The sequence below is a fragment of the Lepisosteus oculatus genome, chromosome 7 (genome assembly GCF_040954835.1).
Source record: "Lepisosteus oculatus isolate fLepOcu1 chromosome 7, fLepOcu1.hap2, whole genome shotgun sequence".
NCBI classification, from domain to species: Eukaryota; Metazoa; Chordata; class Actinopteri; order Semionotiformes; family Lepisosteidae; genus Lepisosteus; species Lepisosteus oculatus.
Window position 1 is genome coordinate 1301344 of NC_090702.1, and position 26133 is coordinate 1327476.

The 26133-nt window shown below is 52.1% G+C and overlaps 1 protein-coding gene across 1 annotated transcript; it reads right to left on the minus strand.

Moving 5' to 3' along the window:
* Window positions 1-726: 726 nt before the first annotated feature.
* LOC107076279 (uncharacterized) lies at window positions 727-24632 on the minus strand. Its single transcript, XM_069191782.1, has 21 exons — window positions 24546-24632; window positions 22584-22634; window positions 21963-22126; window positions 20808-21047; window positions 18517-18795; window positions 18016-18153; window positions 14739-14840; window positions 11254-11330; window positions 10957-11148; window positions 10399-10440; window positions 10209-10298; window positions 9460-9611; window positions 8615-8696; window positions 7524-7648; window positions 7098-7182; window positions 6195-6301; window positions 5737-5849; window positions 5461-5572; window positions 4719-4859; window positions 2234-2327; window positions 727-1411 (listed from the first exon to the last, which is right to left on the minus strand). Exons 1-21 carry the CDS (start codon window positions 24554-24556, stop codon window positions 1349-1351), a joined length of 2460 nt encoding a protein of 819 aa, XP_069047883.1. The 5' UTR covers window positions 24557-24632; the 3' UTR covers window positions 727-1348.
* Window positions 24633-26133: the final 1501 nt, after the last annotated feature.

Genomic DNA, 26133 nt, shown 5'->3' on the forward strand with positions numbered 1-26133 from the left:
GTTAGTGTCAGGGTTAATAAGAGTGGATTAGGGATGAAAAGAGTGGGTTAGTGTCAGGGTTAATCAGAGTGGATTAGGGATGAAAAGAGTGGGTTAGTGTCAGGGTTAATAAGAGTGGATTAGGGATGAAAAGAGTGGGTTAGTGTCAGGGTTAATCAGAGTGGATTAGGGATGAAAAGAGTGCGTTAGTGTCAGGGTTAATAAGAGTGGATTAGGGATGAAAAGAGTGCGTTAGTGTCAGGGTTAATGAGAGTGGATTAGGGATGAAAAGAGTGCGTTAGTGTCAGGGTTAATAAGCAAAGGTTATTGAGAAAGATTTACAGTATGTAATAGAGGTAAGTGTCAGGGTTAATAAGAGTGAGATGGTTTGTACAAGTGGGTATGAAAGGGTTATGGTTAATCAGAGTGGATTAGGGATGTTAAGAGTGGGTTAGTGTCAGGGTTAATAAGCAAAGGTTAACGAGAATGAATCACAGTATGTAATAGAGGTTAGTGTCAAGGTTAATAAGAGGGGGTTAGTGTTAGGGTTAATAAGAGGGGGTTAGTGTTAATAATTGTGGGTTATAATGGGTTAGGGTTAATAAGAGGGGGTTAGTGTTAGGGTTAATAAGAGGGGGTTAGTGTTAATAATTGTGGGTTATAAAGGTTAGGGTTAATAAGAGTGGGTTAGGGTTAATACAATTGCGATGTTACAGTCCCAAGATCCCTGAAATAATTCTGCAGCACTTCTTGCTATTTTTATCCAATACAGATGTGTCTGTAGCATCCCAGATATGTTTCCACATTTCCCTGTCTCCAGGGAATTTGAGAAGACGGGCTGGTGCTGCCGGTGTCTCTCCTGCTGTTCGTGTGAAGTGTCACGATCTGTGCAGAGGCAATCAGCCCAGCTTTGGGTCAGGCAGGTCCTGTACCACTCTGCTGCCCTGGTTCCGGTCCAGTTATTCTCAGAGCCCACTCCAAATCCCCCGCTGCTTCCCGATTATGAACACTGCTTCAGGCAAAAATCAATTAAGCAATTAACTTCCTGTTCTGAGGGCAGATGAGTGTCCTGGGTTTGGTTTCCAGTCATCACTTGATGACTTAAATGAACAGAGCACCTGTTTCACTGATCACAGTTAAATTGCCTTAGGTCTCTAGGAATCAGGGTTTTAGTGGTGACCCATGACCCTCGCTGGACTGGGGTTCCCCAGGAGCAGCGCTGTAGCCCCCCAGACTGACAAGACGAGGCGTGGACTGCATGAAAAGCCCCTCTTTCTCTCAAACCACACCTGACAGTGAAAAACATTGTTGTTTCTTTATCTCAGATGATGTTGGATGACAGTCCTGAGTGCCTGTAACCTCTTCATGGTCAGGACGTCCTGTGAGTGTTCTTCAGCTCATAGAGCAGAGAGGCTCCCTTGTCAGTCACAGCCTGTAATAACAGTACTGAGTCAGCAGTATACTCAGACAACTGATACAACACAGACACACTGACTGGACACTCCAGTATATGAACACTGCACTGAGAGAGAGAGAGGGGTTCATACAGACACACTGACTGGACACTCCAGTACATTAACACTGCACTGAGAGAGAGTGGGGTTAATACAGACACACTGACTGGACACTCCAGTACATTAACACTGCAAGGAGAGAGAGAGGGGTTCATACAGACACACTGACTGGACACTCCAGTACATCAACACTGCACTGAGAGAGAGGGGGGTTCATACAGACACCCTGACTGGACACTCCAGTACATCAACACTGCACTGAGAGAGAGAGGGGTTCATACAGACACACTGACTGGACACTCCAGTACATTAACACTGCACTGAGAGAGAGTGGGGTTAATACAGACACACTGACTGGACACTCCAGTACATTAACACTGCAAGGAGAGAGAGAGGGGTTAATACAGACACACTGACTGGACACTCCAGTACATTAACACTGCACTGAGAGAGAGAGGGGTTCATACAGACACACTGACTGGACACTCCAGTACATGAACACTGCACTGAGAGAGAGAGGGGTTAATACACACACACTGACTGGACACTCCAGTACATTAACACTGCACTGAGAGAGAGAGGGGTTAATACAGACACACTGACTGGACACTCCAGTACATTAACACTGCACTGAGAGAGAGAGGGGTTCATACAGACATACAGTTCATGTGAGCGGTAAGGAGCTGGTGTGGAGAGAGACAGAACTGGTGATGGACAGTTCTAACCCTGTCAGCTCTCACCTGTGCGCTGTCGTCCCTGGTGCTGTATATTGGAGAGATCGTTTTCACCCATCTCTCATGCCTCTCTCTCTGCTCCGGGCACTTCAGGTGGTCCCTGCCAATTAACATCCATTAGCTAATTACTTCATCATTACTGCTGACACAAACATATGCTGATTAGGGCTCTGGAACAGAGCAATAAACGGGTTTATTGACATTGTCGCTGCCGGGCCAAAGGAAGGGGATCTTGTTAGTCTGGGACAGAGAGCTTTTGCGAGGGGAGGACCTGACACCAACATTCAAAGTCCTTAAAGGCGTCGAGAAGCCAGTTGTGAAACGTGATCCAGAAGACACGAGAGGAAACTACATGGCACTGCCTTAAAAAACAAAATCAGGGGACACGAGTTTACACAGAGGGGGGTGGGGGTGGGGAACAAGCTGCCCAGCCCTGTGGTTGAAGCCGATACCCTGGCTTCTCTCCAGACACAGCTGGGTGAGCTCCTCCAGTCAGGACAGGAGGGGCTTCTGTACACCGAGGGTAGTGGGGGTGGGGAACAAGCTGCCCAGCCCTGTGGTTGAAGCCGATACCCTGGCTTCTCTCCAGACACAGCTGGGTGAGCTCCTCCAGTCAGGACAGGAGGCTCTCCTGTACACAGAGGGGGGTGGGGGTGGGGAACAAGCTGCCCAGCCCTGTGGTTGAAGCCAATACCCTGGCTTCCCTCCAGACACAGCTGGGTGAGCTCCTCCAGTCAGGACAGGAGGCTCTTCTGTACACAGAGGGTGGTGGAGGTGGGGAACAAGATGCCCAGCCCTGTGGTTGAAGCCGATCCCCAGTCAGGACAGGAGGCTCTTCTTTACACAGAGGGGGGTCGGGGTGTGGAACAAGCTGCCCAGCCCTGTGGTTGAAGCCGATCCCCAGTCAGGAGGCTCTTCTTTACACAGAGGGGGGTGGGGGTGTGGGACGAGCACAAGCCTCTTTCAAAACAACGCTGGGGGCGATCTTGGGCTCAGTTAGCCTCTAACTACCCCAGGGGCCCGATGTGCTCTGGTGGGGGGGGGGGGCAGGGGTGGCCCTGACCACTTCCTCTGCCATGCCTCTCGTGCGACACACACGTCGTCGTTCGGGCGCTGAAAGCATCCGTGTCCGGGGCTCGCACCCGGGCCAGGACCTGCAGAGGTCTGTGAGACAGCCGGGGAGAGCTGGCCTTCCCTACAGCAGAGCCCCTGCCGCCTGTGAACGACTGCAGCGCCGTGGCAGCTGCCAGGAGAGAAGGGCCTCTCTCCTCCCAGCAGGAAGTGTCCTCGCGCAGGGGAAGGGATGCTTTTATTATGCAACACCGCCCTCTGCTGGTCCGCGGTGGGGTTGCACCCTCAGAGAGCGAGGGGTCTGGCCAGACTCCCGGACTGATCACAGTGTTCGATTTCGCTTTCTTCAGACACGCCTTCTGATCGGGGGTCTTACAGCCCCCAGCCTTGTCCTCGGCAGCCGAACACACAGAGGGTTCAGTCTATTACGCAGAGCACTGGACGCCTCATGAGATTTAACACCCCCAATAAACACAGTCATGATAACCCCTCCATCTGATTTATCTGATTTATCTGAGTCGGGGTTACGTGGGGAGCAGGAGCCTATCCCAGCAAGCAACAGACGCAAGGCAGGGTACACCCTGGACAGGACACCAGTCCATCACAGGAGACACACACTCACACACCCTGGACAGGACACCAGTCCATCACAGGAGACACACACACTCACACACCCTGGACAGGACACCAGTCCATCACAGGAGACACACACACTCACACACCCTGGACAGGACACCAGTCCATCACAGGACACACACACACACAGACACTCACATCAGGGCCAGTCCATCACAGGACACACACAGACCCACACCCTGGACAGGACACCAGTCCATCACAGGAGACACACACTCACACACCCTGGACAGGACACCAGTCCATCACAGGACACACACACACTCACACACCCTGGACAGGACACCAGTCCATCACAGGAGACACACACTCACACACCCTGGCCAGGACACCAGTCCATCACAGGAGACACACACTCACACACCCTGGACAGGACACCAGTCCATCACAGGAGACACACACTCACACACCCTGGACAGGACACCAGTCCATCACAGGACACACACACACACTCACACCAGGGCCAGTCCATCACAGGACACACACATACTCACACCAGGGCCAGTCCATCACAGGACACACACACACACACACACTCAGTAGGGCCAGTCCATCACAGGACACACACACACGCGCACACACACACACACACACACACACACACACACCTACTAGCCAGTTAACCTACTAGCACATCATTCGACTGTGGGAGGACACTGGAGGAAACGCACAGGAAAACATGTGAACTCCACACAGACAGCACCCCAGGAGCTGACAGCGCGCTGAAGTACTGCTGCAGGAACACTACTGGCCCTACTGTCAGCACTGCTGCTCTTGCCCTCACAGTGCTCTCTCTATCAGCCTCCTCTGCTCGTCCGCATCAGCCTGGGCCTGTCGCCATCGTCCTCTCACCACCAGGGCGGCGCTGTTCTGGGCCAAATGCACCTGCAGCACCGGGACAGAGAGGGAGGAGAGGACCAGGGAGCTGGGACAGAGAGAGAGAGGTTACCTTGGAGTGTTAATGTACTGGAGTGTCCAGTCAGTGTGTCTGTATGAACCCCTCTCTCTCTCAGTGCAGTGTTCATGTACTGGAGTGTCCAGTCAGTGTGTCTGTATTAACCCCTCTCTCTCTCAGTGCAGTGTTAATGTACTGGAGTGTCCAGTCAGTGTGTGTGTATTAACCCCTCTCTCTCTCAGTGCAGTGTTAATGTACTTGAGTGCCTAGTCAGTGTGTCTGTATTAACCCCTCTCTATCTCTCAGTGCAGTGTTCATGTACTGGAGTGTCCAGTCAGTGTGTCTGTATTAACCCCTCTCTCTCTTAGTGCAGTGTTAATGTACTTGAGTGCCTAGTCAGTGTGTCTGTATTAACCCCTCTCTCTCCCAGTCAGTATCATGTGGTGTCCAGTCAGTGTGTCTGGTAACTAAACACTCTCCTAAAACAGAAGACACAGTACAGTACAGACACATAGTACAAAAAGCTCTGTATTTAAGTTGGTACATTACAGACACACAACAGCACAGGCAGACAGAGTACAGCCACCTCGCACACAGTCTGTCAAAGGCTTGCTCATCGAGTCAGACTCACCTGTCCTCCGTCACCTCTCTCTCAACAGATTCTACTCGGAGTCTCCTCTGTCCATCCAGCTGTCTGAACCTGACCTGCAGCTGGACAGACACACGCCCCTGAGACAGGACAGCTGGAGAGAGAGAGGACGCAGGGTCAGTAGAGCACAGTGGACCCCAGGCTCGAAGACTGAAAGACACATGCACCTGAGACAGGACAGCTGGAGAGAGGAGAGGAGACGGAGAGAGGAGACAGAGAGAGGAGGGAGAGGAGACAGACAGGCACAGAAACACTCACCCTGCCTGTCCGGCTCCCTGACTCTGAACTGGAAGGTGACCTCGGTGTCCCTGGAGATGCTGCCCACCTCCCTCTGGACAGTGTGACTCTCCTCGGCTTCTCCCTTCAGACACCTGCGACCACAGACACGCCTCACAGCTCAGGAGCCCCAGCCAGGGGACCAGGCCCTCACCTGACCCCCGAGGCTCGTCCTGCGCCTCTCTCAAGGGTCCCCAGGCCTGAGGTCTTGTGGCAGACCCCTACCTCTCTCTGTGCAAAACCTGCCTTCTGTTCTTTGTCAGAATCCGTGCTCCACATCCCCTCGCAAGCTCATCTGTTCCCTTTACCTTCCCTCTGCCTGATGTTCCCTTCGGATCTGACATGATTCCCGTTGCTTCTGTTTGAACTCTCTCACAGCCCCTGAAGGACTTCCTCACTGTCTTTTTACCCCTCCAACACCCTAAAAGGCCCTCACTCACAGTGCGGTGGGCAGGATCAGCTTCACCGAGACATGAGTGGCGATGGCCTGGTCCTGCAGGACTCTCTGGAATTCTGCGGAGAGGTTTTCCGGATTGACGCTGTTCACCTGAGGACAAGACGGGCAGGGATTGATATAGGGTTGTTAAACTGCAACTGAAGAGTGTGTATGAGGGAAGTTGTCCAGTACAGACTGGTGCTGAAACACTAGAGGGAGCTGTCCTGTACAGAGCAGTGCTGAAACACTAGAGAGAGCTGTCCTGTACAGACTGGTGCTGAAACACTAGAGGTAGCTGTCCTGTACAGACTGGTGCTGAAACACTAGAGAGAGCTGTCCTGTACAGAGCAGTGCTGAAACACTAGAGAGAGCTGTCCTGTACAGTCTGGTGGTGAAACACTAGAGGGAGCTGTCCTGTACAGTCTGGTGCTGAAACACTAGAGAGAGCTGTCCTGTACAGACTGGTGCTGAAACACTAGAGAGAGCTGTCCTGTACAGTCTGGTGCTGAAACACTAGAGAGAGCTGTCCTGTACAGAGCAGTGCTGAAACACTAGAGGGAGCTGTCCTGTACAGTCTGGTGCTGAAACACTAGAGAGAGCTGTCCTGTACAGAGCAGTGCTGAAACACTAGAGAGAGCTGTCCTGTACAGTCTGGTGCTGAAACACTAGAGAGAGCTGTCCTGTACAGAGCAGTGCTGAAACACTAGAGAGAGCTGTCCTGTACAGTCTGGTGCTGAAACACTAGAGAGAGCTGTCCTGTACAGACTGGTGCTGAAACACTAGAGGGAGCTGTCCTGTACAGAGGGAGTTGTTTAGTCTAAAGAGGTACAATTGCAATAGTGTTAGTTGTCAAGTTCACTGCAGCAGACGCTCTGCAGAAGGGAAGAGCCGATATTGAGACGCCCACCTTTCCTCCACTCATGTCAGCCAGTCTGCCCAGCTCAGCCAGCCTGCAGTCTGTCCCCTCAATAGCCAGCACTGACACAATCACCCTGGGAGAGACAGAGAGGCAATGAAACAAGGAGAGAGAGAGAGAGAGAGATCTGAGAGTCATAGAGATCTGAGAGCCTTTACACGCATTTACAGTTATTTAAGAAGGTAACCATAGTCCTTAGAAACAGACACAGTGCTACAGATACTGCTTTTACACCGATCAAACGAGCCAATCTTACTGCCTCCCACAGAAGCCATGCTGTTTCCACCAGTATCTCTCTGGTCCGAAAGCACCGGAACTCGGACGGCGGCTCCTGGGAGCACCGCGGCGCACGAGCGTGAGGAGGGAGAGGAGACGGGAGCAGACAGAGAGGGGAGCAGGGAGGGGAAGGAGAGTCACCCGCTGCTCTGGGCTTCCCGCCCCAGGGCCTCGTAGAACAGGGAGGAGGGGACGAGGCCGTGAGGGTCACTGAGCTCCAGGTCCCCCAGCTCGGTGTTCGCCTTCCCGTCGGTACAGAGGATCACCTGGAGACGGGAGCCGCAGGTCAGGGGCTCGACGGGGCTCCTGGACTCTCAGACAGCAGCCCCTCTATACCATACTGCAGCTATACTGTACCATACTGCAGCCCCTCTATACTGCAGCTATACTGTACCATACTGCAGCTATACTGTACCATACTGCAGCTATACTGTACCATACTGCAGCCCCTCTATACTGCAGCTATACTGTACCATACTGCAGCTATACTATACCACACTGCAGCCCCTCTATACTGCAGCTATACTATACTGCAGCCCCTCTATACCATACTGCAGCTATACTGTACCATACTGCAGCTATACTATACCACACTGCAGTCCCTCTATACTGCAGCCCCTCTATACTGCAGCTATACTGTACCATACTGCAGCTATACTGTACCATACTGCAGCCCCTCTATACTGCAGCTATACTGTACCATACTGCAGCTATACTGTACCATACTGCAGCCCCTCTATACTGCAGCCCCTCTATACTGCAGCTATTCTATACCATACTGCAGCTATACTGTACCATACTGCAGCTATACTATACCATACTGCAGCCCCTCTATACTGCAGCTATACCATACTGCAGCCCCTCTATACTGCAGCTATACTATACTGCAGCTATACTATACTGCAGCCCCTCTATACTGCAGTTATACTATACTATACTATACTGGAGCTATACTATACTATACTGCAGCTGTACCATACTATTCTGCAGTGTACAAAACTAGACTTCTTGCCATACAGATAGTTAAACACTTGATATAGTAAATATAGTCCATAATGTATTCAAATTAGATATGGTTCCAGATTAAATACATGTAAAACTATGAAATGGAATATGAGACAGGGTGCATACAGACACACATTGTCCAAGGAATAAACTAAACAAACAAAGACTGAGCTGAGGCATCAGAGACCCCACCGTTTTTCATTTCTTGTTGTGCTAAATGTACTGACCTTTGACCCTGGTTGTCGGGAGGCCATCGTTATGGCAACGAGCACTGCTGGGCCCAGGGCAGTAGCACCACTTTCCACCAGTCTGGGAGACAATGAGACAGGACAGGACAACGCCCTCTTGTGTTTCAGCACAAGACTGTACAGGACAGCTCTCTCTAGTGTTTCAGCACTGCTCTGTACAGGACAGCTCCCTCTAGTGTTTCAGCACCAGACTGTACAGGACAGCTCCCTCTAGTGTTTCAGCACTGCTCTGTACAGGACAGCTCTCTCTAGTGTTTCAGCACTGCTCTGTACAGGACAGCTCCCTCTAGTGTTTCAGCACCAGACTGTACAGGACAGCTCTCTCTAGTGTTTCAGCACCAGTCTGTACAGGACAGCTCCCTCTAGTGTTTCAGCGCCAGACTGTACAGGACAGCTCTCTCTAGTGTTTCAGCACCAGACTGTACAGGACAGCTCCCTCTAGTGTTTCAGCACCAGACTGTACAGGACAGCTCCCTCTAGTGTTTCAGCACCAGACTGTACAGGACAGCTCCTTTTACATTTCTTTTTTGTTAATCTGCCCATCTGAATGAATGCTGCACATCAAGCAAAAACTCTCTTTCCATCTTTTCTCTCTAAGTCTAGTATTAGTGTTAAAAAACATACAGGTGTGTCATTTCACACACAACTAAGACAGGCTAAGGCATGTACACATGTACAATGCATGTGCATATATGTGCACACAGGATCTAGGGCTATATAGCAAAGACAGAAACTGAACTTATGCAACACAGCGATCTCTCTGCTCTCCGCCCTACAGTGCTCAGACTGAAATCGTCAAGCCGGTCGTCGGGGGCAGCTGTTACCTGTGCAGCACCGTCTCCAGCCAATCCCTGCTGGCGGCCAGTGGGCGGGGCATCGGGAGCTCCGCCCCCACGGCCCTCAGCGCCTCCGTGTCAACCAGCTCCTCGCCCCTCAGCGACCGGCGGGCCACGCCCCCGTCGCCGTGCACGGTTACCTAGCAACGGGATGGGGGGGGTGGGGTGGGGAAATGACGTTGTACGCTGGGATTCGGATTTGGCGACATGTTGTACGACAGGCAACACACACACACGCACAGCGTGCACAGTACATTACAGCAGAGAGAGAGGAGGGCAAGTACGAGTGTGTGTGTGTGTGTGTGTGTGTGTGTGTGTGTGTGTGTGTCCAGTGATGGACTGGCCCTGGTGTGTGTGTGTCCTGTGATGGACTGACCCTGGTGTGTGTGTGTGTGTGTGTGTGTGTGTGTGTGTGTGTGTCCTGTGATGGACTGACCCTGGTGTGTGTGTGTGTGTGTGTGTGTCCTGTGATGGACTGACCCTGGTGTCTGTGTGTGTGTCCTGTGATGGACTGACCCTGGTGTGTGTGTGTGTGTGTGTGTGTGTGTGTGTCCTGTGATGGACTGACCCTGGTGTGTGTGTGTGTGTGTCCTGTGATGGACTGACCCTGGTGCGTGTGTGTGTGTGTGTGTGTGTGTGTGTGTGTGTGTGTGTGTGTGTGTGTGTGTGTGTGTGTGAGAGAGAGAGATCCACCAGCGGACAAGCAGGAGGGGAGAGGAGAAGGAACCTCAACAGACCTCATTGTTGAAGGTGATCAGCCCCACTCTTGTCAATGGTGCGCGGGCGTGCAGGAAGTGGAGAGAAGAGATAACTCCTTCTTGCACCACCTGAGGAGAAGAATGACGACGGATTCATGACCTGCTCCCTAGTTAGCACTTCCGGGTGACCAGACAGTAATGGCTCTGCAGCAACAGGACGTTACCTCACCTGAAGGCGGGACTTGTAGTGGATCTGCCCACAGTCTTCCACCTGCGACACAGGAAGTTACCATTACCAGCAGCCATATCACCCTGCAACTCACAACTGGCAACCCACTGAAGCTACACAGCCAGACACACACACACAAACACACACAAACACAGGCAGATGTGCATACACACACAGACAGATGTGTGCACATACACACACACAGATGTGTGCACATACACACACCACACAGACAGATGTGCACACACACACACACAGACACACCACACAGACAGATGTCCGCACAGACACACAGACACACCACACAGACAGATGTGCGCACAGACACACACACAGACAGATGTGCGCACAGACACACACACAGACAGATGTGCGCACAGACACACACACCACACAGACAGATGTGCACATAGACACACATACACCACACAGACAGATGTGCGCACACACACACACCACACAGACAGATGTGCACACATACACCACACAGACAGATGTGCGCGCGCACACACACACACACACACACACACACACACACACACACACACACACACACACCTCAGTGGTGATGCTCATGGATCCAGACACGTCCACACAGAAGATGACGAGGGGGTCCCGCAGGCCGGTGGGGGGCGGGGGTCCGGGGGGCAGCAGGTAGAGGTGGTGCTCCGGCCCCTGGGGGTGAGGCAGACAGGGGGCGGGGCGCCAGGCAGGGTCCCAGGCCGTGCAGAAGGGGCAGCAGGGGCCGACCTGCGCGCGGGGACACCACAGTGAGACCCAGCCGGGCCGGGCCGGGCCGGGCCGGGCCGGGCTAGCCACACCCCCCTCGCTCCCGACCGCGGGCCCCTTCGTTACCGTGTTGTCGTAGTAACCAGCCTCCGACGCCGCCCCACAGCCCCCACAGAAGATGGGCTCGGCCGGGACCAGCAGCACTGCAATTAGACGAGGGGGGAGAGGGGGTGTCAGACAGCAAGGGGGCAGAGTCTGAAGGGACCCCCACCCCCCCAGGGTCTCTCCATACAACGGCAGACTTCAGCATCGGCTCATCGGCTGGACCGCAGGGCCTAGAGGGGACGGGCCCGTCAGTACCCCCTGAGTCTGTATCCCTCTACTGCCCTGTACCCCCTGAGTCTGTATCCCTCTACTGCCCTGTACCCCCTGAGTCTGTATCTCTCTACTGCCCTGTACCCCCTGAGTCTGTATCCCTCTACTGCCCTGTACCCCCTGAGTCTGTATCCCTCTACTGCCCTGTACCCCCTGAGTCTGTATCTCTCTACTGCTCTGTACCCCCTGAGTCTGTATCTCTCTACTGCCCTGTACCACCTGAGTCTGTATCTCTGTACTGCCCTGTACCCCCTGAGTCTGTATCTCTCTACTGCTCTGTACCCCCTGAGTCTGTATCTCTGTACTGCTCTGTACCCCCTGAGTCTGTATCCCTGTACTGCTCTGTACCCCCTGAGTCTGTATCCCTCTACTGCCCTGTACCCCCTGAGTCTGTATCCCTCTACTGCCCTGTACCCCCTGAGTCTGTATCTCTGTACTGCTCTGTACCCCCTGAGTCTGTATCTCTGTACTGCTCTGTACCACCTGAGTCTGTATCTCTGTACTGCTCTGTACCCCCTGAGTCTGTATCTCTGTACTGCTCTGTACCCCCTGAGTCTGTATCTCTGTACTGCTCTGTACCACCTGAGTCTGTATCTCTCTACTGCCCTGTACCCCCTGAGTCTGTATCCCTCTACTGCTCTGTACCCCCTGAGTCTGTATCTCTGTACTGCCCTGTACCCCCTGAGTCTGTATCTCTGTACTGCTCTGTACCACCTGAGTCTGTATCTCTCTACTGCCCTGTACCACCTGAGTCTGTATCTCTGTACTGCCCTGTACCCCCTGAGTCTGTATCTCTCTACTGCTCTGTACCCCCTGAGTCTGTATCTCTGTACTGCCCTGTACCCCCTGAGTCTGTATCCCTCTACTGCCCTGTACCCCCTGAGTCTGTATCCCTCTACTGCCCTGTACCCCCTGAGTCTGTATCTCTCTACTGCCCTGTACCCCCTGAGTCTGTATCTCTGTACTGCCCTGTACCCCCTGAGTCTGTATCTCTCTACTGCCCTGTACCCCCTGAGTCTGTATCTCTCTACTGCTCTGTACCCCCTGAGTCTGTATCTCTCTACTGCCCTGTACCCCCTGAGTCTGTATCTCTGTACTGCTCTGTACCCCCTGAGTCTGTATCTCTCTACTGCCCTGTACCACCTGAGTCTGTATCTCTCTACTGCCCTGTACCACCTGAGTCTGTATCTCTGTACTGCCCTGTACCCCCTGAGTCTGTATCTCTGTACTGCTCTGTACCCCCTGAGTCTGTATCTCTGTACTGCCCTGTACCCCCTGAGTCTGTATCTCTGTACTGCCCTGTACCCCCTGAGTCTGTATCTCTCTACTGCCCTGTACCCCCTGAGTCTGTATCTCTCTACTGCCCTGTACCCCCTGAGTCTGTATCTCTCTACTGCTCTGTACCCCCTGAGTCTGTATCCCTCTACTGCCCTGTACCCCCTGAGTCTGTATCTCTCTACTGCCCTGTACCCCCTGAGTCTGTATCTCTCTACTGCCCTGTACCCCCTGAGTCTGTATCTCTGTACTGCCCTGTACCCCCTGAGTCTGTATCTCTCTACTGCCCTGTACCCCCTGAGTCTGTATCCCTCTACTGCCCTGTACCCCCTGAATCTGTATCCCTCTGCTGCCCTGTACCACCTGAGTCTGTATCTCTGTACTGCCCTGTACCCCCTGAGTCTGTATCTCTCTACTGCCCTGTACCCCCTGAGTCTGTATCTCTGTACTGCTCTGTACCCCCTGAGTCTGTATCTCTCTACTGCCCTGTACCACCTGAGTCTGTATCTCTCTACTGCCCTGTACCCCCTGAGTCTGTATCTCTCTACTGCTCTGTACCCCCTGAGTCTGTATCTCTCTACTGCCCTGTACCACCTGAGTCTGTATCTCTCTACTGCCCTGTACCCCCTGAGTCTGTATCCCTCTACTGCCCTGTACCACCTGAGTCTGTATCTCTCTACTGCCCTGTACCCCCTGAGTCTGTATCTCTGTACTGCCCTGTACCCCCTGAGTCTGTATCTCTCTACTGCCCTGTACCCCCTGAGTCTGTATCTCTGTACTGCCCTGTACCCCCTGAGTCTGTATCTCTGTACTGCCCTGTACCCCCTGAGTCTGTATCCCTCTGCTGCCCTGTACCCCCTGAGTCTGTATCTCTGTACTGCCCTGTACCACCTGAGTCTGTATCTCTGTACTGCTCTGTACCCCCTGAGTCTGTATCTCTGTACTGCCCTGTACCCCCTGAGTCTGTATCTCTGTACTGCTCTGTACCACCTGAGTCTGTATCTCTGTACTGCCCTGTACCCCCTGAGTCTGTATCCCTCTACTGCCCTGTACCCCCTGAGTCTGTATCTCTGTACTGCCCTGTACCCCCTGAGTCTGTATCTCTGTACTGCTCTGTACCCCCTGAGTCTGTATCTCTCTACTGCCCTGTACCCCCTGAGTCTGTATCTCTGTACTGCCCTGTACCCCCTGAGTCTGTATCTCTGTACTGCTCTGTACCCCCTGAGTCTGTATCCCTCTACTGCCCTGTACCCCCTGAGTCTGTATCTCTGTACTGCCCTGTACCCCCTGAGTCTGTATCTCTGTACTGCCCTGTACCACCTGAGTCTGTATCTCTGTACTGCTCTGTACCCCCTGAGTCTGTATCTCTGTACTGCCCTGTACCCCCTGAGTCTGTATCTCTGTACTGCTCTGTACCCCCTGAGTCTGTATCTCTGTACTGCTCTGTACCCCCTGAGTCTGTATCTCTCTACTGCTCTGTACCCCCTGAGTCTGTATCTCTGTACTGCTCTGTACCCCCTGAGTCTGTATCTCTCTACTGCTCTGTACCCCCTGAGTCTGTATCTCTGTACTGCTCTGTACCCCCTGAGTCTGTATCTCTGTACTGCTCTGTACCCCCTGAGTCTGTATCCCTCTACTGCCCTGTACCCCCTGAGTCTGTATCTCTCTACTGCTCTGTACCCCAGTATCCCTGAGTCTTTCTGTGGAGTCTTTCTGTCTTTCTGAGTCTTTCTTCTGTCCGGCTGTGGACGTCCGTGTCTCCCAGGGTGCAGTTCCTCGCTCTGACGAGCACAGAGCCAGAGCCCGGATCGGCACTGAGCTCGCCTCTGCTGCACGATACCCGGAGCCCCTCGGAAACTCCCGCGGGACTGAGGGGGTGGCAGACACGGGGAGGGCTGAGTGAACAAGGAGAGGACAGGACACGGTCTGCACCACCAGTATTCATTCAGTCACTCACTCACCACCGTCGTCGTCGTCGTCGTCGTCGTCCTGGGCGACCAGACGGCCCACGCCAACCAGAATCACGTTGGGGTTTCCAGGCAGCTGCTCCTTGTCCGGGGGCCCTGCTCCGTGAAACGGGGAGCGCTCATGTTCAACACGCGGAAAGACACTGGGGCAGAGAGGCAGCAGACCGGGAACAGGAAAGACTCAGGGGAACTGGGGTACAGGGCAGTAGAGAGATACAGACTCAGGGGGTACAGGGCAGTACAGAGATACAGACTCAGGGGGTACAGAGCAGTAGAGGGATACAGACTCAGGGGGTACAGAGCAGTAGAGAGATACAGACTCAGGGGGTACAGGGCAGTACAGAGATACAGACTCAGGGGGTACAGAGCAGTACAGAGATACAGACTCAGGTGGTACAGGGCAGTAGAGAGATACAGACTCAGGTGGTACAGGGCAGTAGAGAGATACAGACTCAGGGGGTACAGGGCAGTACAGAGATACAGACTCAGGGGGTACAGAGCAGTATAGGGATACAGACTCAGGGGGTACAGAGCAGTAGAGAGATACAGACTCAGGGGGTACAGAGCAGTAGAGAGATACAGACTCAGGGGGTACAGGGCAGTACAGAGATACAGACTCAGGGGGTACAGAGCAGTACAGAGATACAGACTCAGGGGGTACAGAGCAGTAGAGAGATACAGACTCAGGGGGTACAGGGCAGTACAGAGATACAGACTCAGGGGGTACAGAGCAGTAGAGAGATACAGACTCAGGGGGTACAGGGCAGTAGAGAGATACAGACTCAGGGGGTACAGGACAGTACAGAGATACAGACTCAGGGGGTACAGAGCAGTAGAGGGATACAGACTCAGGGGGTACAGGGCAGTAGAGAGATACAGACTCAGGGGGTACAGAGCAGTAGAGGGATACAGACTCAGGGGGTACAGAGCAGTACAGAGATACAGACTCAAGGGGTACAGAGCAGTACAGAGATACAGACTCAGGGGGTACAGGGCAGTAGAGGGATACAGACTCAGGGGGTACAGAGCAGTACAGAGATACAGACTCAGGTGGTACAGGGCAGTAGAGAGATACAGACTCAGGGGGTACAGGGCAGTAGAGAGATACAGACTCAGGGGGTACAGGGCAGTACAGAGATACAGACTCAGGGGGTACAGAGCAGTACAGAGATACAGACTCAGGGGGTACAGAGCAGTAGAGGGATACAGACTCAGGGGGTACAGGGTAGTAGAGAGATACAGACTCAGGGGGTACAGAGCAGTACAGAGATACAGACTCAGGGGGTACAGAGCAGTACAGAGATACAGACTCAGGGGGTACAGAGCAGTAGAGGGATACAGACTCAGGGGGTACAGGGCAGTAGAGAGATACAGACTCAGGGGGTACAGAGCAGTACAGAGATACAGACTCAGGGGGTACAGAGCAGTAGAGGGATACAGACTCAGGGGGTACAGGGCAGTAGAGAGATACAGACTCAGGGGGTACAGAGCAGTACAGAGATACAGACTCAGGGGGTACAGAGCAGTACAGAGATACAGACAGGGGGTACAGGGCAGTAGAGGGATACAGACTCAGGGGGTACAGGGCAGTAGAGGGATACAGACTCAGGGGGTACAGAGCAGTAGAGAGATACAGACTCAGGGGGTACAGAGCAGTACAGAGATACAGACTCAGGGGGTACAGAGCAGTAGAGAGATACAGACTCAGGGGGTACAGGGCAGTACAGAGATACAGACTCAGGGGGTAAAGAGCAGTACAGAGATACAGACTCAGGGGGTACAGAGCAGTAGAGAGATACAGACTCAGGGGGTACAGGGCAGTACAGAGATACAGACTCAGGGGGTACAGAGCAGTAGAGAGATACAGACTCAGGGGGTACAGGGCAGTAGAGAGATACAGACTCAGGGGGTACAGGACAGTACAGAGATACAGACTCAGGGGGTACAGAGCAGTAGAGGGATACAGACTCAGGGGGTACAGGGCAGTACAGAGATACAGACTCAGGGGGTACAGGGCAGTACAGAGATACAGACTCAGGGGGTACAGGGCAGTAGAGAGATACAGACTCAGGGGGTACAGGGCAGTACAGAGATACAGACTCAGGGGGTACAGAGCAGTACAGAGATACAGACTCAGGGGGTACAGGGCAGTAGAGGGATACAGACTCAGGGGGTACAGGGCAGTAGAGAGATACAGACTCAGGGGGTACAGGGCAGTAGAGAGATACAGACTCAGGTGGTACAGGGCAGTAGAGGGATACAGACTCAGGTGGTACAGAGCAGTAGAGAGATACAGACTCAGGTGGTACAGGGCAGTACAGAGATACAGACTCAAGGGGTACAGAGCAGTACAGAGATACAGACTCAGGGGGTACAGAGCAGTAGAGAGATACAGACTCAGGGGGTACAGAGCAGTACAGAGATACAGACTCAGGGGGTACAGGGCAGTAGAGAGATACAGACTCAGGTGGTACAGGGCAGTAGAGGGATACAGACTCAGGTGGTACAGAGCAGTAGAGAGATACAGACTCAGGGGGTACAGGGCAGTACAGAGATACAGACTCAGGGGGTACAGAGCAGTACAGAGATACAGACTCAGGGGGTACAGAGCAGTAGAGAGATACAGACTCAGGGGGTACAGAGCAGTAGAGAGATACAGACTCAGGGGGTACAGGGCAGTAGAGAGATACAGACTCAGGTGGTACAGGGCAGTAGAGGGATACAGACTCAGGGGGTACAGGGCAGTAGAGAGATACAGACTCAGGTGGTACAGGGCAGTAGAGGGATACAGACTCAGGGGGTACAGGGCAGTACAGAGATACAGACTCAGGGGGTACAGGGCAGTACAGAGATACAGACTCAGGGGGTACAGGGCAGTAGAGAGATACAGACTCAGGGGGTACAGGGCAGTACAGAGATACAGACTCAGGTGGTACAGAGCAGTACAGAGATACAGACTCAGGGGGTACAGGGCAGTACAGAGATACAGACTCAGGTGGTACAGAGCAGTACAGAGATACAGACTCAGGGGGTACAGAGCAGTACAGAGATACAGACTCAGGTGGTACAGAGCAGTAGAGAGATACAGACTCAGGTGGTACAGGGCAGTAGAGGGATACAGACTCAGGTGGTACAGAGCAGTACAGAGATACAGATTCAGGGGGTACAGGGCAGTACAGAGATACAGACTCAGGTGGTACAGAGCAGTACAGAGATACAGACTCAGGTGGTACAGAGCAGTACAGAGATACAGAGTCACAATGTTCCTTACCTGTAGATGCTGTTGCGGAGGTGTTTTTGTCTGGAAGTGCAGGCAGGACCGGAAGATACAGTGGGATTCTGGTCATGAAGGAGGGGCGAGCAGGCAGAGGGGGGGGGGGAGGAGGAGGAGGAGGAGGAGGAAGGCAGCCTGGAAAACCACAGAGGAAGACAACAGCATGAAGGCACACTCGGAGAAGACAGGGACAGAGACACAGCCATGACAGCAGACAGAGGAGGACAACAGTGGAGACTCACTCGGAGAAGACAGGGACAGAGACACAGCCGTGACAGCAGACAGAGGAGGACAACAGTGCAGACACACTCGGAGAAGACAGGGACAGAGACAGAGACACAGCCGTGACAGCAGACAGAGGAAGACAACAGCATGAAGACACACTCGGAGAAGACAGGGACAGAGACACAGCCGTGACAGCAGACAGAGGAGGACAACAGTGAGGAAGAACTTCCAGTCGCACCGTTTCCAGACACACAGAGACACACAGGCAGAGACCTCTGGTGGAGACGGGCGATTTCAGACCCCCGAGGGCAGGGGTCTCGGGACAGGGCAGGGTCCGCCCGGTGCCTTCTGGGATTGTGTAGGAATACTCGGCGTCGGTGTCCTGGTTGGAGCCCAGCGGCCGGTCAGCTGCTCCGTCCAGAGGGACGCTGTAGTCCGGGTGGCGTGGAGGGGAGGAAGAGGGCGGGGCTCCAGGGTCAAAGGTCGAGCGCTTTCTGGCAGGGGAAGGGGCGGGGCTCTGGAGCTGGGGTTTGAGTGGTGGAGGAAGAAGAGCTGGAAAAGGAAACAGCCAAACCGCAGAGATGAAACCACTGTACTAACCCCTCTCTCTCTCAGTGCAGTGTTAATGTACTGGAGTGTCCAGTCAGTGTGTCTGTATGAACCCCTCTCTCTCTCTCAGTGCAGTGTTCATGTACTGGAGTGTCCAGTCAGTGTGTCTGTATGAACCCCTCTCTCTCTCAGTGCAGTGTTAATGTACTGGAGTGTCCAGTCAGTGTGTCTGTATGAACCCCCCTCTCTCTCTCAGTGCAGTGTTAATGTGCTGGAGTGTCCAGTCAGTGTGTCTGTATGAACCCCTCTCTCTCTCAGTGCAGTGTTCATGTACTGGAGTGTCCAGTCAGTGTGTCTGTATGAACCCCTCTCTCTCTCAGTGCAGTGTTAATGTACTGGAGTGTCCAGTCAGTGTGTCTGTATGAACCCCTCTCTCTCTCAGTGCAGTGTTAATGTACTGGAGTGTCCAGTCAGTGTGTCTGTATTAACCCCTCTCTCTCAGTGCAGTGTTAATGTACTGGAGTGTCCAGTCAGTGTGTCTGTATTAACCCCTCTCTCTCTCAGTGCAGTGTTAATGTACTGGAGTGTCCAGTCAGTGTGTCTGTATGAACCCCTCTCTCTCTCAGTGCAGTGTTGATGTACTGGAGTGTCCAGTCAGTGTGTCTGTATGAACCCCTCTCTCTCTCAGTGCAGTGTTAATGTACTGGAGTGTCCAGTCAGTGTGTGTATTAACCCCCCTCTCTCTCAGTGCAGTGTTAATGTACTGGAGTGTCCAGTCAGTGTGTCTGTATGAACCCCTCTCTCTCTCAGTGCAGTGTTAATGTACTGAAGTGTCCAGTCAGTGTGTGTGTATTAACCCCTCTCTCTCTCAGTGCAGTGTTAATGTACTGGAGTGTCCAGTCAGTGTGTGTATTAACCCCCCTCTCTCTCAGTGCAGTGTTAATGTACTGGAGTGTCCAGTCAGTGTGTCTGTATGAACCCCTCTCTCTCTCAGTGCAGTGTTAATGTACTGGAGTGTCCAGTCAGTGTGTCTGTATGAACCCCTCTCTCTCTCAGTGCAGTGTTGATGTACTGGAGTGTCCAGTCAGTGTGTCTGTATGAACCCCTCTCTCTCTCAGTGCAGTGTTAATGTACTGGAGTGTCCAGTCAGTGTGTGTATTAACCCCCCTCTCTCTCAGTGCAGTGTTAATGTACTGGAGTGTCCAGTCAGTGTGTCTGTATGAACCCCTCTCTCTCTCAGTGCAGTGTTAATGTACTGGAGTGTCCAGTCAGTGTGTGTGTATTAACCCCTCTCTCTCTCAGTGCAGTGTTAATGTACTGGAGTGTCCAGTCAGTGTGTGTATTAACCCCCCTCTCTCTCAGTGCAGTGTTAATGTACTGGAGTGTCCAGTCAGTGTGTCTGTATGAACCCCTCTCTCTCTCAGTGCAGTGTTAATGTACTGGAGTGTCCAGTCAGTGTGTCTGTATGAACCCCTCTCTCTCAGTGCAGTGTTGATGTACTGGAGTGTCCAGTCAGTGTGTGTGTATTAACCCCTCTCTCTCTCAGTGCAGTGTTAATGTACTGGAGTGTCCAGTCAGTGTGTCTGTATGAACCCCTCTCTCTCTCAGTGCAGTGTTAATGTACTGGAGTGTCCAGTCAGTGTGTCTGTATTAACCCCTCTCTCTCTCAGTGCAGTGTTAATGTACTGGAGTGTCCAGTCAGTGTGTCTGTATTAACCCCTCTCTCTCTCAGTGCAGTGTTAATGTACTGGAGTGTCCAGTCAGTGTGTCTGTATTAACCCCTCTCTCTCTCAGTGCAGTGTTCATGTACTGGAGTGTCCAGTCAGTGTGTCTGTATGAACCCCTCTCTCTCTCAGTGCAGTGTTCATGTACTGGAGTGTCCAGTCAGTGTGTCTGTATTATCCTCTGTATAGACATATACATATACAGTACCTCTACAGAACAGCTGTACAGACACACTGTATTCAGCACCTCTACTTAACACACACACTTGGTTCTTAACCTGTCTCTCTTACCTTTTCTCACTTGGTTGGAGTTCCGATCAGGAGGCTGTGAGCTCACTGCTGTGGCCTTGTTTGCACGGAAAGGAAGGTCACACTCTATCTCCTCATATGCACCCTCCTCGGTCAGGATGCTCACTGCTGGGGTCGGGTCAGTAGGCAGCAACCTAGATGGACGGTCATCTGGTGTCTTGCTTGGCTGAGGAGCTCTTTGGGGTTGACCAGGCCGCAGTGGACGGAGTGGGGGGAGCAGGGCTTTATAAAGACAGGGACAAAGAGAGGGGTTAATACAGACACACAGACTGGACACTCCAGTACATTAACACTGCACTGAGAGAGAGAGGGGTTAATACAGACACACTGACTGGACACTCCAGTACATTAACACTGCACTGAGAGAGAGAGAGGGGTTCATACAGACACACTGACTGGACACTCCAGTACATTAACACTGCACTGAGAGAGAGAGGGGTTAATACAGACACACTGACTGGACACTCCAGTACATTAACACTGCACTGAGAGAGAGAGAGGGGTTCATACAGACACACTGACTGGACACTCCAGTACATGAACACTGCACTGAGAGAGAGAGGGGTTAATACAGACACACTGACTGGACACTCCAGTACATTAACACTGCACTGAGAGAGAGAGGGGTTAATACAGACACACTGACTGGACACTCCAGTACAAGAACACTGCACTGAGAGAGAGAGGGGTTAATACAGACACACTGACTGGACACTCCAGTACATTAACACTGCACTGAGAGAGAGAGGGGTTCATACAGACACACTGACTGGACACTCCAGTACATTAACACTGCACTGAGAGAGAGAGGGGTTCATACAGACACACTGACTGGACACTCCAGTACATTAACACTGCACTGAGAGAGAGAGGGGTTCATACAGACACACTGACTGGACACTCCAGTACAAGAACACTGCACTAAGAGAGACAGGTAGAAACACTGACAGAGAGACAGCACAGATGGGCGCTGCTGGGTGGAGGTTACAGTAAGTACCCTGAGGGCCAGAGTCACATTTCTGACAGCTCGTCTTGTTTTGTTTACTGTCAGCACTCTGCCAAACCTGTGGGGCCGGTCAGCCCAGGGCGTGTGCGAGGAGAGGCCGGCACGAGCTCGTCGGATCGCTGGGTGCTCACCGGATCGCTTGAAGACGCGCGGACCCGCGCCCTGGGTCTCGGTGCCCGCGGGTGGCAGGTACACAAGCCTGCTCGCGAACTCCATTGGGGTCTGTCCCCCTGGATTCCCTGCTGGACGGACCGGATCAACTGGCCGGTCGGGAAGCCTCTCCGGTCGTCTGCATCTGGAGAGCAACACCAGCCAGCACCGGTAAACTGGACGGACCTGTAACTGGGAACCAGTGAGGGGAGCAGGGCTCCTGCCTATGTAGTCTCGATCGTGAGGGCACCCTGGTGTGTGTACAGCACCTCTACAGAACACACACACACACACACACACACACACACACACACACACACACACCTGAACAGAGATATACAGCACCTCCACAGAACACACACACCTGTACAGACATATACAGCACCTCCACAGAACACACACACCTGTACAGACATATACAGCACCTCCACAGAACACACACACACCTGTACAGACACATACAGCACCTCCACAGAACACACAGACACACACCTGTACAGACTCCCACCTTTGCAGAACACACAGAATACAAACACACAGAACAGCAGAGACACACAAACACACAGCGAGAGTAATACAGCAGCTACATTCCGAGCTCCTACCTGCCTCTGCGTGCTCTCAGGTATGAAAGCAGACGGGCTCTGACCCCTCCCCTGGAGTCAGGAGACAGGGAGGAGAGGGAGAAGGAGAGGAAAGGTAAATGAGTTTGCTTTGTGAAACTGAAGATTTCTTTTCTAATCTCAAAATGAGAAACTTGAGTTTCAGGTCTGTGTTGAGCCCACGTAAGGTGAAATCCCACCTGAATTAATTCTTAAATTCACAACTACACACATTAATACCTCAATACACAACTACGCACACATTAATACCTCAACACACAACTACGCACATGTTAATTGTTAAATACACGACTACACACACATTAGTTTACACTAGAGTGGGAGACAGATAGAAGCATACAACCACAACTGCACCTTGTGTGCGCCACAAACTGTGATTGTATGTGTGTGAGTGTGATTGTATCAGTTTGTCACAGTGTGCGTCTGTGTCAGTGTTGCTGTGATTGTATTACTTTGTGTGTGCTACTGTGTGTCAATGTCTGTACTAGAGTGTGTTTTGATCTGTGTGACAGTGTGTGTATTACTTCGTGTGTGCTAGTGTGTGCTTTTATCTTATATCTATACCATTGTGTTATTGTGTGTGTGTCAGTTAGATATCCACATTCACTCTCAGGGTTAGGGTGTGTTACTGTGTGTGTGTGACTGTGTATTAAGGATCGGGCTATCGCATGAGTAATCAAAAGAGCAGATTGTGCCCTTGTGTATTGAGACATTAATATATATTTGCATATTTAAGAATTAATACGTGTGTAGTTGTGCATTTTAGAATCAATGTGTATGGAGATGTTTAATGAGGCATTAATGTGTGTGAGGTTGTGTATTTAAGAATTAATGTGTGAAGTTGTGTATTGAGGTATTAATGTGTATTGAGATATTAATATGTGTGTTTAAGAATTAATGTGCGTACTTGTGTTTTGAGGTATTAATGTGTGTGTAGTCGTGTATTTAAGAATTAACGTGTAGTTGTGTGTAGAGATATTGTGAAGTTGTATATAGAGATATTACTGTGTGAAGTGGTATATTGAAGCATTGTGTGTGTATTTGTACTTATTGAGATAATGTGTTAGTTGTGTATTTAAGAATTAACATGTAGAGATATTAATGTGTAGTTGTATACAGAGATATTACTGTGTGTAGTGGTATATTGAGGTATTAATGTGTGCGTACTTGTACTTATTGAGATATTAATGCGTTAGTTGTGTATTAACAGGTGTGTGTGGGGTTGTGTGTAGAGATAGTAATTTGTGAAGTTGTGTATTGAGATATTAGTGTGTGCGCAGTCGTGTATTTAAGAATTAACGTGTAGTTGTTTGTAGAGATATTGTGTAGTTGTATATAGAGATATTAATGCATTAGTTGTGTATTAACGGTTGTGTGTAGATAGTAATTTGTGAAGTTGTGTATTGAGGTATTGGTGTGTGCATAGTCGTGTATTTAAGATTTAATGTGTAGTTGTTTGTAGAGATATTGTGTAGTTGTATATAGAGATATTACTGTGTGAATTGAGATATTAATGCGTTAGTTGTGTATTAACGGTTGTGTGTAGAGATAGTAATTTGTGAAGTTGTGTATTGAGGTATTGGTGTGTGCATAGTCGTGTATTTAAGATTTAATGTGTAGTTGTTTGTAGAGATATTGTGTAGTTGTATATAGAGATATTACTGTGTGAATTGAGATATTAATGCGTTAGTTGTGTATTAACGGTTGTGTGTAGAGATAGTAATTTGTGAAGTTGTGTATTGAGGTATTGGTGTGTGCATAGTCGTGTATTTAAGATTTAATGTGTAGTTGTTTGTAGAGATATTGTGTAGTTGTATATAGAGATATTACTGTGTGAATTGAGATATTAATGCGTTAGTTGTGTATTAACGGTTGTGTGTAGAGATAGTAATTTGTGAAGTTGTGTATTGAGGTATTGGTGTGTGTTTAAACAGATGGAATTACCATGCATCCATGGAGCCCGTGTCTTGTCCATTTGCACAGAGTGTGTTTCAACTCCTCAGACTCTCCAGACCCCTCCTGCACAGAGCCGACCACAGCGACAGACACACACAGAGGAGAGACTCAGGCCAAATCTACCCCTCATGGCCTCCTAATAACCCCCCTCTCTGAACTGGCTCCATCCCTCTGCTCTCCTCCCCACTGAGAGCTGGTGTGTGTGAGAGGACTGGAGCATCATCCAGGTGGGGCCGCACACTGGTGGGGGCAGTGGGGTTCCCCCTGACCTGGGAAGAGCTCGGAGTGGAGGGTCCAGACAGGGGCTGTATAATGGTAAGAACTTCTCTTCTCCTCTTCTTCTTATTCGAGTGAATAAGTGACAGAGGCAACATCTCCGGACCCCCGCCAGTCCTGCTGTTCTGCCCCGGAGCCTCGCTCTCTGCCTCCCTTTGCTGGACGGCCCGCAGAACTACATGGGGGCGGTGTGGGCGGAGCCATGACAGCAGCCAGGGCAGAGGGCAGAGGGCAGAGGGCAGAGGGCAGAGGGCAGAGGGCAGAGGGCAGAGCCCCAGGACTCGTGGGGGGGGTACTCTGCTGTCGCACGCTTCATGTCTCGGGCTCGGAAGAAGCAGCTAACGGCCTCACCCGCACGCACCCTCCTCTCTCTCACCCTCCTCTCTCTCCCCCTATCAGCACCCTCCTCTCTCTCAGCCTCCTCTCTCTCCCTCTCCTCTCTCTCACCCTCCTCTCTCTCAGCCTCCTCTCTCTCCGCCTCCTCTCTCTCCCCCTGCCAGCACCCTCCTCTCTCTTACTCTCCTCTCTCTCAGCCTCCTCTCTCCTCCTCCTGTCTCTGGATGGCAGCTGTTGTTCTCTGGAGCACAGTGGCTGGAAGGCGTCTCTCACCTTTGACCCCAGGAGCTACCCAAGAGGGCCGCGCCGTGAGGACGGGAGCCCTGCTGCTCCCTTCTCGTCCCCCAGCAAGGCTGTGTCACAGACCGGGGGCCCAGGGGCGTTTCTTACCATCGCCCCCTCGTCTGCGGTCCAGATGGACAGGGACACCTGGGGCCCTGCAGGGCTTCTGCGCAGGGGGTGGCGACATCAGCTGCAACAACCTGGCTGGGCAGCTTGATCCCCGCCCCCGCCATCCTCTGTGTAAAGAGGCCCCTCCTGTCCTGACTGGAGGAGCTCACTTAGCTGGGTCTGGAGAGAAGCCAGGGTATCAGCTCTCACAACAGGGCTGGGCAGCTTGTTCCACACCCCCACCACCCTCTGTGTACAGAAGCCCCTCCTGTCCTGACTGGAGGAGCTCACCCAGCTGTGTCTAGAGAGAAGCCAGGGCAGCTTGTTCCCCACCCCCGCCCCCCTCTGTGTACAGGAGAGGCTTAGTTTGCTCTCGGGTTGAAGCCTGCTTTCTACGTGTGTCAGTTCTTCAGATAGTGACACCATCAGGAACGGAGAGCTGCGATGGAACAGACACACACCTGAAGAGCGCCTCCCCACCGCGGGAGAGACCGGCGGCGCCCCCCGGCGGGCGACAGGAGTACTGAGTCTCTCCTGCCTCTGTCCGGGGCGACACCGGTCTCCAGTAAGTCGA